At 37.2% G+C, this 13730-nt stretch overlaps 1 protein-coding gene across 1 annotated transcript; it reads left to right on the top strand.

Moving 5' to 3' along the window:
- Positions 1 to 8540: 8540 nt before the first annotated feature.
- LOC123683080 (histone H1B-like) lies at positions 8541 to 12098 on the top strand (the record flags this gene model as incomplete). Its single annotated transcript, XM_045621977.1, has 2 exons — positions 8541 to 8988; positions 11578 to 12098. Coding segments are annotated over exons 1-2 (969 nt in total), but the record flags the coding sequence as incomplete, so codon positions are not given.
- Between the last annotated feature and the right edge of the window lie 1632 nt (positions 12099 to 13730).

Genomic DNA, 13730 nt, shown 5'->3' on the forward strand with positions numbered 1-13730 from the left:
GAAATAACAAACAAATGAAATCAACAACAGAAGTCAGTCGTGCATTTGTGGTTACAGCAGCAATTGACCTTACCACGTGGTAGATTATAGCTACCTGCGTGACATCCGAGTCCAAGAAAATCGACAATATGGAATGGCTAACTTGGATAATTGTTCATTAAACAAAAAGAAGGGAATAAGAACAGTCCCTTATACCAAAGTGGTTTCCTTAGACACGTGTGTCAAGCTTTCGTCCCTGTGTAATACGATGAAAAGAGTTAGAATGAGAAACATTGAAGGAAATAACAAACAAATGAAATCAACAACAGAAGTCAGTCGTGCATTTGTGGTTACAGCAGCAATTGACCTCACCACGTGGGAGATTATAGCTACCTGCGTGTCATCCGAGTCCAAGAAAATCAACAATGTGGAATGGCTTACTTGGATAATTGATCATTATACAGAAAGAAGGGAATAAGAACAGTCCCTTATACCAAAGTTGTTTCCTTAGACACGTGTGTCAAGCTTTCGTCCCTGTGCAATTCGATGAATAGTGTTAGAATGAGAAACATAGAAGGAAATAACAAACAAATGAAATCAACAACAGAAGTCAGTCGTGCATTTGTGGTTACAGCAGCAATTGACCTCACCACGTGGGAGATTATAGCTACCTGCGTGACATCCGAGTCCAAGAAAATCAACAATATGGAATGGCTAACATGGATAATTGTTCATTAAACAAAAAGAAGGGAATAAGAACAGTCCCTTATACCAAAGTGGTTTCCTTAGACACGTGTGTCAAGCTTTCGTCCCTGTGCAATACGATGAGAAGTGTTAGAATGAGAAACATTGAAGGAAATAACAAACAAATGAAATCAACAACAGAAGTCAGCCGTCCAATTGTGGTTACAGCAGCGATTGACCTTACCACGTGGGAGATTATAGCTACCCGCGTGTCATCCGAGTCCAAGAAAATCAACAATGTGGAATGGCTTACTTGGATAATTGTTGATTAAACAAAAAAAGGGAATAAGAACAGCCCCTTATACCAATGTGGTTTCCATAGACACGTGTGTCAAACTTTCGTCCCTGTGCAATACGATGAGAAGTGTTAGAATGAGAAACATTGAAGGAAATAACAAACAAATGAAATCAACAACAGAAGTCAGCCGTCCAATTGTGGTTACAGCAGCAATTGACCTTACCCCGTGGGAGATTATAGCTACCCGTGTGTAATCCGAGTCCAAGAAAATCAACAATGTGGAATGGCTTACTTGGATAATTGTTAATTAAACAAAAAGAAGGGAATAAGAACAGTCCCTCATACCAAAGTGATTTCCTTAGACACGTGAGTCAAGCTTTCGTCCCTGTGCAATACGATGAGAAGTGTTAGAATGAGAAACATTGAAGGAAATAACAAACAAATGAAATCAACAACAGAAGTCAGTCGTGCATTTGTGGTTACAGCAGCAATTGACCTTACTTCGTGGGAGATTATAGCTACCTGCGTGACAGCCGAGTCTAAGAAAATCAACAATGTGGAATGGCTTACTTGGATAATTGTTCATTAAACAAAAAGAAAGGAAATAAGAACAGTCCCTTATACCAAAGTGGTTTCCTTAGACACGTGTGTCAAGCTTTCGTCCCTGTGCAATACGATGAAAAGTGTTAGAATGAGAAACATAGAAGGAAATAACAAACAAAAGAAATCAACAACAGAAGTCAGTCGTGCATTTGTGGTTACAGCAGCAATTGACCTTACCACGTGGTAGATTATAGCTACCTGCGTGACATCCGAGTCCAAGAAAATCAACAATATGGAATGGCTAACTTGGATAATTGTTCATTAAACAAAAAGAAGGGAATCAGAACAGTCCCTTATACCAAAGTGGTTTCCTTAGACACGTGTGTCAAGCTTTCGTCCATGTGTAATACGATGAAAAGAGTTAGAATGAGAAACATTGAAGGAAATAACAAACAAATGAAATCAACAACAGAAGTCAGTCGTACATTTGTGGTTACAGCAGCAATTGACCTCACCACGTGGGAGATTATAGCTACCTGCGTGTCATCCGAGTCCAAGAAAATCAACAATGTGGAATGGCTTACTTGGATAATTGATCATTATACAGAAAGAAGGGAATAAGAACAGTCCCTTATACCAAAGTTGTTTCCTTAGACACGTGTGTCAAGCTTTCGTCCCTGTGCAATTCGATGAATAGTGTTAGAATGAGAAACATAGAAGGAAATAACAAACGAATGAAATCAACAACAGAAGTCAGTCGTGCATTTGTGGTTACAGCAGCAATTGACCTTACCACGTGGGAGATTATAGCTGCGTGACATCCGAGTCCAAGAAAATCAACAATATGGAATGGCTAACATGGATAATTGTTCATTAAACAAAAAGAAGGGAATAAGAACAGTCCTTTATACCAAAGTGGTTTCCTTAGACACGTGTGTCAAGTTTTCGTCCCTGTGCAATACGATGAGAAGTGTTAGAATGAGAAACATTGAAGGAAATAACAAACAAATGAAATCAACAACAGAAGTCAGTCGTGCATTTGTGGTTACAGCAGAAATTGACCTTACCACGTGGGAGATTATAGCTTCCTGCGTGACAGCCGAGTCTAAGAAAATCAACAATGTGGAATGGCTTACTTGGATAATTGTTCATTAAACAAAAAGAAGGGAATAAGAACAGTCCCTTATACCAAAGTGGTTTCCTTAGACACGTGTGTCAAGCTTTCGTCCCTGTGCAATACGATGAAAAGTGTAAGAATGAGAAACATTGAAGGAAATAACAAACAAATGAAATCAACAACAGAAGTCAGCCGTCCAATTGTGGTTACAGCAGCAATTGACCTTACCACGTGGGAGATTATAGCTACCCGTGTGTAATCCGAGTCTAAGAAAATCAACAATGTGGAATGGCTTACTTAGATAATTGTTCATTAAACAAAAAGAAGGGAATACGAACAGTCCCTTATACCAAAGTGGTTTCCTTAGACACGTGTGTCAAGCTTTCGTCCCTGTGCAATACGATGAAAAGTGTAAGAATGAGAAACATAGAAGGAAATAACAAACAAATGAAATCAACAACAGAAGTCAGTCCTGCATTTGTGGTTACAGCAGCAATTGACCTTACCACGTGGGAGATTATAGCTACCTGCGTGACATCCGAGTCTAAGAAAATCAACAATGTGGAATGGCTTACTTGGATAATTGTTCATTAAACAAAAAGAAGGGAATAAGAACAGTCCCTTATACCAAAGTGGTTTCCTTAGACAAGTGTGTCAAGCTTTCGTCCTTGTGCAATACGATGAAAAGAGTTAGAATGAGAAACATTGAAGAAAATAACGAACGAATGAAATCAACAACAGAAGTCAGCCGTCCAATTGTGGTTACAGCAGCAATTGACCTTACCACGTGGGAGATTATAGCTACCCGTGTGTAATCCGAGTCTAAGAAAATCAACAATGTGGAATGGCTTACTTAGATAATTGTTCATTAAACAAAAAGAAGGGAATACGAACAGTCCCTTATACCAAAGTGGTTTCCTTAGACACGTGTGTCAAGCTTTCGTCCCTGTGCAATACGATGAGAAGTGTTAGAATGAGAAACATTGAAGGAAATAACAAACAAATGAAATCAACAACAGAAGTCAGTCGTGCATTTGTGGTTACAGCAGCAATTGACCTTACCACGTGGGAGATTATAGCTTCCTGCGTGACAGCCGAGTCTAAGAAAATCAACAATGTGGAATGGCTTACTTGGATAATTGTTCATTAAACAAAAAGAAGGGAATAAGAACAGTCCCTTATACCAAAGTGGTTTCCTTAGACACGTGTGTCAAGCTTTCGTCCCTGTGCAATACGATGAAAAGTGTAAGAATGAGAAACATTGAAGGAAATAACAAACAAATGAAATCAACAACAGAAGTCAGCCGTCCAATTGTGGTTACAGCAGCAATTGACCTTACCACGTGGGAGATTATAGCTACCCGTGTGTAATCCGAGTCTAAGAAAATCAACAATGTGGAATGGCTTACTTAGATAATTGTTCATTAAACAAAAAGAAGGGAATACGAACAGTCCCTTATACCAAAGTGGTTTCCTTAGACACGTGTGTCAAGCTTTCGTCCCTGTGCAATACGATGAAAAGTGTAAGAATGAGAAACATAGAAGGAAATAACAAACAAATGAAATCAACAACAGAAGTCAGTCCTGCATTTGTGGTTACAGCAGCAATTGACCTTACCACGTGGGAGATTATAGCTACCTGCGTGACATCCGAGTCTAAGAAAATCAACAATGTGGAATGGCTTACTTGGATAATTGTTCATTAAACAAAAAGAAGGGAATAAGAACAGTCCCTTATACCAAAGTGGTTTCCTTAGACAAGTGTGTCAAGCTTTCGTCCTTGTGCAATACGATGAAAAGAGTTAGAATGAGAAACATTGAAGAAAATAACGAACGAATGAAATCAACAACAGAAGTCAGTCGTGCATTTGTGGTTACAGCAGCAATTGATTATAGCTACCTGCGTGATATCCGAGTCCAAGAAAATCAACAATGTGGAATGGCTTACTTGGATAATTGTTCATCAAAAAGAAAAAAGGGAATAAGAACAGTCCCTTGTGGTTTCCTTAGACTCGTGTGTCAAGTTTTCGTCCCTGAGCAATACGATGAAAAGTGTTAGAATGAGAAACATTGAAGAAAATAACAAACAAATTAAATCATCAACAGTCAGTCGTGCATTTGTGGTTACAGCAGCAATTGACCTTACCACGTGGGAGATTATAGCTACCTGCGTGACATCCGAGTCCAAGAAAATCAACAATCTGGAATGGCTTATTTGGATAATTGTTCATCAAAAAGGAAAAAGGGAATAAGAACAGTCCCTTATACCAATGTGGTTTCCTTAGACACGTGTGTCAAGCTTTCGTCACTGTGCAATACGATGAAAAGTGTTAGAATGAGAAACATAGAAGGAAATAACAAACAAATGAAATCAACAACAGAAGTCAGTCGTGCAATTGTGGTTACAGCAGCAATTGACCTTACCACGTGGGAGATTATAGCTACCTGCGTGACATCCAAGTCCAAGAAAATCAACAATGTGGAATGGCTTACTTGGATAATTGTTCATTAAACAAAAAAAAGGAAATAAAAACAGTCCCTCATACCAAAGTGGTTTCCTTAGACACGTGTGTCAAGCTTTCGTCCCTGTGCAATACGATGAAAAGTGTTAGAATGAGAAACATTGAAGGAAATAACAAACAAATGAAATCAACAACAGAAGTCAGCCGTCCAATTGTGGTTACAGCAGCAATTGACCTTACCACGTGGGAGATTATAGCTACCCGCGTGTCATCCGAGTCCAAGAAAATCAACAATGTGGAATGGCCTACTTGGATAATTGTTGATTAAACAAAAAAAAGGGAATAAGAACAGTCCCTTATACCAAAGTGGTTTCTTTAGACACGTGTGTCAAGCTTTCGTCCCTGTGGAATACGATGAAAAGTGTTAGAATGAGAAACATAGAAAGAAATTACAAACGAATGAAATCAACAACAGAAGTCAGTCGTGCATTTGTGGTTACAGCAGCAATTGACCTTACCACGTGGGAGATTATAGCTACCTGCGTGACATCCGAGTCCAAGAAAATCAACAATGTGGAATGGCTTACTTGGATAATTGTTCATTAAAAAGCAAAAAGGGAATAAGAACAGTCCCTTATACCAAAGTGGTTTCCTTAGACACGTGTGTCAAGCTTTCGTCCCTGTGCAATACGATGAAAAGTGTTAGAATGAGAAACATAGAAGGAAATAACAAACAAATGAAAGCAACAACAGAAGTGAGTCGTGCATTTGTGGTTACACCAGCAATTGACCTTACCACGTGGGAGATTATAGCTACCTGCGTGACATCCGAGTCCAAGAAAATCAACAATGTGGAATGGCTTACTTGGATAATTGATCATTATACAGTAAGAAGGGAATAAGAACAGTCCCTTATACCAATGTGGTTTCCTTAGACACGTGTGTCAAGCTTTCGTCCCTGTGCAATACGATGAGAAGTGTTAGAATGAGAAACATTGAAGGAAATAACAAACAAATGAAATCAACAACAGAAGTCAGCCGTCCATTTGTGGTTACAGCAGCAATTGACCTTACCACGTGGGAGATTATAACTACCCGCGTGTCATCCGTGTCAAAGAAAATCAACAATGTGGAATGGCTCACTTGGATAATCGTTAATTAAACACAAAGAAGGAAATAAGAACAGTCCCTTTTACCAATGTGATTTCCTTAGACACGTGTGTCAAGCTTTCGTCCCTGTGCAATACGATGAGAAGTGTTAGAATGAGAAACATTGAAGGAAATAACAAACAAATGAAATCAACAACAGAAGTCAGTCGTGCATTTGTGGTTACAGCAGCAATTGACCTTACCACGTGGGAGATTATAGCTACCTGCGTGACATTCGAGTCCAAGAAAATCAACAATGTGGAATGGACTACTTGGATAATTGTTGATTAAACAAAAAAAAAAACAATAAGAACAGTCCCTTATACCAAAGTGGTTTCTTTAGACACGTGTGTCAAGCTTTCGTCAATGTGGAATACGATGAAAAGTGTTAGAATGAGTAACATAGAAGGAAATTACAAACGAATGAAATCAACAACAGAAGTCAGTCGTGCATTTGTGGTTACAGCAGCAATTGACCTTACCACGTGGGAGATTATAGCTACCTGCGTGACATCCGAGTCCAAGAAAATCAACAATGTGGAATGGCCTACTTGGATAATTGTTGATTAAACAAAAAAAAAAGAATAAGAACAGTCCCTTATACCAAAGTGGTTTCCTTAGACACGTGTGTCAAGCTTTCGTCCCTGTGCAATACGATGAAAAGTGTTAGAATGAGAAACATAGAAGGAAATAACAAACAAATGAAATCAACAACAGAAGTCAGTCGTGCATTTGTGGTTACACCAGCAATTGACCTTACCACGTGGGAGATTATAGCTACCTGCGTGACATCCGAGTCCAAGAAAATCAACAATGTGGAATGGCTTACTTGGATAATTGTTCATTAAAAAGCAAAAAGGGAATAAGAACAGTCCCTTATACCAATGTGGTTTCCTTAGACACGTGTGTCAAGCTTTCGTCCCTGTGCAATACGATGAGAAGTGTTAGAATGAGAAACATTGAAGGAAATAACAAACAAATGAAATCAACAACAGAAGTCAGTCGTGCATTTGTGGTTACAGCAGCAATTGACCTTACCACGTGGGAGATTATAGCTACCTGCGTGACATAAGAGTCTAAGAAAATCAACAATGTGGAATGGCTTACTTGGATAATTGTTCATTAAACAAAAAAAAGGAAATAAGAACAGTCCCTTTTACCAATGTGATTTCCTTAGACACGTGTGTCAAGCTTTCGTCCCTGTGCAATACGATGAGAAGTGTTAGAATGAGAAACATTGAAGGAAATAACAAACAAATGAAATCAACAACAGAAGTCAGCCGTCCAATTGTGGTTACAGCAGCAATTGACCTTACCACGTAGGAGATTATAACTACCCGCGTGTCATCCGAGTCCAAGAAAATCAACAATGTGGAATGGCTCACTTGGATAATTGTTAATTGAACAAAAAAAAGGAAATAAGAACAGTCCTTTTTACCAATGTGATTTCCTTAGACACGTGTGTCAAGCTTTCGTCCCTGTGCAATACGATGAGAAGTGTTAGAATGAGAAACATTGAAGGAAATAACAAACAAATGAAATCAACAACAGAAGTCAGTCGTGCATTTGTGGTTACAGCAGCAATTGACCTTACCACGTGGGAGATTATAGCTACCTGCGTGACATAAGAGTCTAAGAAAATCAACAATGTGGAATGGCTTACTTGGATAATTGTTCATTAAACAAAAAAAAAGGAAATAAGAACAGTCCCTTTTACCAATGTGATTTCCTTAGACACGTGTGTCAAGCTTTCGTCCCTGTGCAATACGATGAGAAGTGTTAGAATGAGAAACATTGAAGGAAATAACAAACAAATGAAATCAACAACAGAAGTCAGTCGTGCATTTGTGGTTACAGCAGCAATTGACCTTACCACGTGGGAGATGTTCCTCATGTTCCTTTCATGTTTGAAGGGAAATTTTATGTACAGACATTTGGCTGTGCTATGGGTTCCAAACTTAGCCCGGTACTGTCCCTTTATCTTATGGATTATGTTTTGGACATTTTCATTCCAAAGTTGTCCTTCAAGGTGTTTTTCATAAAAAAATTTGTAGATGATTTGATACTCGCAATACCGAAAACAGGCTTGGAGGAGATAATTCAGGTATTTAACAGTTTTGACTTGAACATCCAATTTACAAGTGAAAGAGAAGATGAATATAATTCTGTTCCATTCCTGGATACAAAGGTTTGCAGAATAAATAACATAATTAAACTGGACTGGTATCAAAAAGAAACAAATTCAAACAAATTCATACATTTCAAATCAGAACATCTGATAAACATGAAAATAAATTGTATCAAAGAAATGAAAAACAGGATACAAAGAATCTGCCATCCAGATATGGTAGATGCGAACATAAAGAAATTACATGAGATCTTTTGGCAAAATTCCTATCCAAAACAAATGCTCGACAAACTAATGTATGAAACTGACAGAGTCTCCATAACAGAATCTCGACGAAAACCTGAACAAATTGAAAATATAGTTCAAGATGATCCTGTAATAAAATACGGCAGCCTTCCCAACATAGGAAATCTAACCAGCAAAATTAAGAATTGTTTTAAAGATGAAAAAGTAAAAATAAGTACATACAACACGAAAACTATCAAGATGTTATACAGTAAATTGAAAGATACAACACCAAACCCACTGAAATCTAATGTAGTGTATAAAATTAAATGTTCCGAATGTGATGGCACCTATGTGGGACAGACATCTCAATGGTTAAAGAGTCGATTAACGTTACATAAGAGTGATATCCGGACAGTGAACCCACGATGTGCTGTAGCTGTACACTCAATGAAAAAGGATCATAAAATTGATTTTGAAAATACAGAAGTATTATGTACGGAAGGTAAATATAATAAAAGACTGATACAAGAAATGATCAACATAAGAAATCAAGAAAATCCAATAAATAAAAAAACTGACGTACAAAGATTAAGCAATGTTTACACGTTCCTGTTAACATATCCAAACCGGGAACGATTCTATGATGGACCACTAGACGAATAAAAATAAGAAGAAAAAGTAAACCAAAGTTGACGCGATGCGATTCTGTGATATGTACCAAAGAAAATAATTAAGTTAGGTTAGACACACTGTTTATACTTCACATCCAATTGACAAAGAAAGATTAATTCGACTTATAGAGTATTTGAGACTAATTTACTTAAAAATTTGCGTTAATTGATGAATTTTAACTTATTAAGGAGACAACCTCAAATTCTGTAAGTGACTGTTTTTAAAGATTTGGGATAGTTCTATATGTAATTTTAATTTTATTTTAATTGTTAAAATTGTAGTAACCCTGAGGAAGGAACCAACCAGTTCCGAAAGCTTGGTATGAATAAAGAGTAAAACTGAAATCCTTCTTATCAGTCGAATTCCCTTAATAGATTCACGATATATATATATATATATATATATATATATATATATATATATATATATATATATATATATATATATATATATATATATATATATATATATATATATATATATATATATATATATATATATATATGTATGTATTTATCTCAAGGAGCTGAATCTGCCTAAGAACACGATCACATGGATGCAGAAGGCTGTGATTTTGGGAACCGTGAATATCTTACGGAAGGTCGTATACCCCCATTGATCAAAAAGAGGGTTATCCTTGATGCCTTGGCGTCCGGATAACTCTACCAAACCCACTAATGAGTGTTCAGATGTTCATTTCTGTTCTATATTGTTAACAAGTGTCGGGGACGTGGCACATCTTTGTATTAATGCTTTTTGAACAATATTCCTTATTCTTCATATAGGGATCTTGTTTTCGCTGTATATTTCATTACTCCGATCAACAATAACATTGCATAAACCTGCAAATATTCTTCATTGCTCACCTCTTTCTTTCTTCTTTTCTTCAATAACAGATTTATGGAAAATTACATTACGGCACTATTATGACCGTTAATAACAATAAAAATTAAATCTGCCAGTATGTACTCATCATCATAAACATTTCAGGCTCTCTTCATCGTTCAGCTTAATGACGAGTTGATGGAAATTTATACTTTCGATTCTATGACCATTCAATCTGCCAGTGAGTTATCAGACTCATCATCAAGACATTCCATATCCATTATAATATAATTATAATACAATATTATTATAATATAATAATAATAATGAGTGGCGTGTGAAGCAACTTTACCTAGACATTCTTCCAGTGCCCATTGGACTGTCAATATTATACTTGAGATTTATACTCTCCCGTGTTACTTAAGTTTCACATGTTTGAAGTGCAGAATTAACAATTTACTATTTCACTTGAATTATTAAAAGTAGTTTACTTACTGAATTATTTGATATCTTAATTAAATGAGGTAATATAGTTTTGTTTGCACGATATCGCTGGTTCCCATTTATATCATTCGCTGATTCCTGCTTCCAGTATGGGATTACAAATTGTTTTTTTTTATGGAGATTTTATATTATCCTTTTTTTTCAAACTATTAATTTGTATGATTACCTCCTGGTTCGTTCTTCAGGTAATTCATCCGTTAGTGCGTGTCTAACATTAATCGAGTTTTCATATTAGATTGACTACTTTTTCCGAACGCGCTTTTGTATTACGGCATTATTTAGCGGAAAAGCTTTTCTATGAATTTATGAACAATCAGCTACATTTCCAGCCTGCTCCAAAATACGATTATTATCCTTTCCTGTCTGTTATTTCTCACGAGTTGATTTAAAATTGTCTTCATTGAACAGTTAGAAGATTCATCCACACTAGATCACCCTACCGACTCGCCACTTTCAGAACTATAATAACCCTAATTGTAGGAAAGTTATCGATTATATCAAGTATGCTTTGAATTAACGAAAATTCGAACAATTTACGTTCCCTGAAATACAATTGATTATATTTCCTATTAATCAAATTACATGGAGAAAACTGAGGCCAATACTCCGGCTCGAAGGACCACCTTTGTTAACGATAGCGTTTTATACCGGAATTCACATTCCTTCTTTCGAATGTCGTGTATTATCGATTATGGGAAATTTTCCGGGAATATTTCTAGACGAGATGGTGCAGAAATTTTCTATTTTTGATTTTTCCATTCGGAAATTTCAAGGATTGATCAATTGAGCATTTTGCTCGAAATAATCCTCATATTCATACATTTCTAGTCAAAGTTCCGCCGACTTCAGTTTTAATGCATTAATTTTCAGTATTTTTCCTGCATAAAGTGTATCTAACGTTTTTGAAATATATACATTGTAACGATTTCATCAATTATCACGATAATGTCTTCTGCCGATACAGAGGTGCAACAAAGCGGTGCGTCCGTTCCAATCGGTGCGAAAACTGCGAAGAAATCCGAGAAAAAGACTGCGACCGCGAAACAGGCCAAACCCAACCATCCTCCGACTTCAGAGATGGTTAATAACGCCATCAAAGATTTGAAAGAAAGAAGTGGATCGTCATTGCAGGCCATCAAGAAATTTATAGCTTCCAACTATAAAGTAGATTCGGAAAAATTGGCTCCTTTCATTAAGAAATACCTCAAATCAGCTGTGCAATCTGGATCTTTAGTTCAGACAAAAGGAAAAGGCGCATCTGGTTCGTTCAAATTGGCAGCTGGTGGTTCGACATCGGGATCCCAGAAGAAAGTGATTAAAAAAGCCACCTTCAAGTCCAAAGATGATCTTAAAAAATCCACTTCGGCATCAGCTGTGGTGACCGACAAGAAGAAAAAGAAGTCTACTGTTGCCAAAAAACAAGCCGCTGTAACGAAAACGAAGAAAGCAGTTGCAACAACCGAGAAGAAGAGCCCCAAAGCCGCCAAGTCCCCTTCTAAAGCTAAGAAGATTGCGAAATCGCCAACTAAGAAACCGAAAGCTCCAAAACCCAAATCAGTCAAGTCTGTGGCAACTCCGAAAAAAGCAGCACCTTTGAAGAAGAAGAAGTGAATAAATATATAAAAATTACTGTTGTGATGAGAATGGTTCGTCTAACTAATCGGTCCTTCTCAGGACCTTCAAAAATTATCGATCAAATTTGAAATATTCATCTTGTTCTCCAATTTTTCTGATTCCCCATTTCTCTGTCCACCTTGAAACCGAAAGTCCTTACCGTATTGATTGTTGTCCTTCAATTTATTTTAGAATGAGACTACAGAAATTTTTTTTACAAATTTTGCCTTGAAAATGTTCTTCATTTCATTTCAGGGATCTTAGGGCTTGATGTGCTCTGAGGTAGATGAAAGACTCTGGCATTCTTGTATCGTCAGGTTCTGCGTGCCGACCAGATCTGTCCCCTATTAATTGTACTTGACTTCTCTCTTCGCCTGAACCACGGCACATTCATCTTTCCCCGGCTTCATTCCGATAGCCTCAAAGAACGCTACCACATTTCCCAATTGCTCGTCGTTAGCGGAGTAGAGCTTGAGGTCGTCGATGTATCTAACTGGCTTCTCAGTAGGTTTAGCGCCAAACAAAACCAGAAGAGACTCTGCGTGTCCCCCTGAAAAATATCTATCCTGATTTTGATTTCGACAGTTTTAACATAGATCTTGTTCTTATCCAAAAACATGTGGACAAGAGGTGGCGGGTCAGGTTTTTTTACCTTTAAAACAAAGTCAGTACTTGCAATCAATCATTACCGAATACATATAGGTACTTCAAATAAATATATAATTCAAGCGGAATATCGAAAAAATGCCAATATTCACGTAACAATAAATCGGACAAATGCAGGTACCGAATGAATAATATAAGGCTGCTAATTTCACACATACTTTCTGAAGGACTAATTGATACGTAAGTATCTATCACTTTGCAATCACAAATAAACGTTTCAGAAACTATAATTGATCATTTCAAAGAGCGATTAATATTTGTTATTCATATTTAATACCTATATATGTGTGCTCGTTAAATCGCTCTTTGAAATGATCAATTATAGTTTCTGAAAGGTTCTGTGTTTGCAAAATGAAAGGTACCTACGTGTTCATTAGTCCTTTAGGATGTCTGTGTTAAATTAGAAGGTTTTTTCTTATTCCTGCATTTCAAACAGCTGAAAATAGAAAACATGAAATTCGAGCGATTCTTGGGTGTTATTGGTGGTAATAACCTATTGATGGCGGAGCTTATCAGAGAGAAGCACTCTAGCTCAACGATAGAGTCAAGGAGGCTCTCAGAAAGGTCCGGAATGATAGTTGGGAAGAGAAACTACTTTCTCTTTCCACAGAAGACAACAGTGTTTGGCGGATGGCCAAAGCATTGCACTCAGATAGGAAACCAACCCCGCCGATTCACGGTTTACGAGGAATGGTGTACAGTCCAGAAGAAAAGTCTGAAGCTTTCGCAGATAACCTCCAACGCCAATGCAGCTGTAGTTACAACTATGCGGAATTGGACCACATTGAGGACGTCAACCGCAAAGTGAAAAATGAATCAACGGAAGCTATTGGTTTCGAACCGTTCAGGAAATCCAGAACA

Source organism: Harmonia axyridis, chromosome 6, assembly GCF_914767665.1.
Source record: "Harmonia axyridis chromosome 6, icHarAxyr1.1, whole genome shotgun sequence".
NCBI classification, from domain to species: Eukaryota; Metazoa; Arthropoda; class Insecta; order Coleoptera; family Coccinellidae; genus Harmonia; species Harmonia axyridis.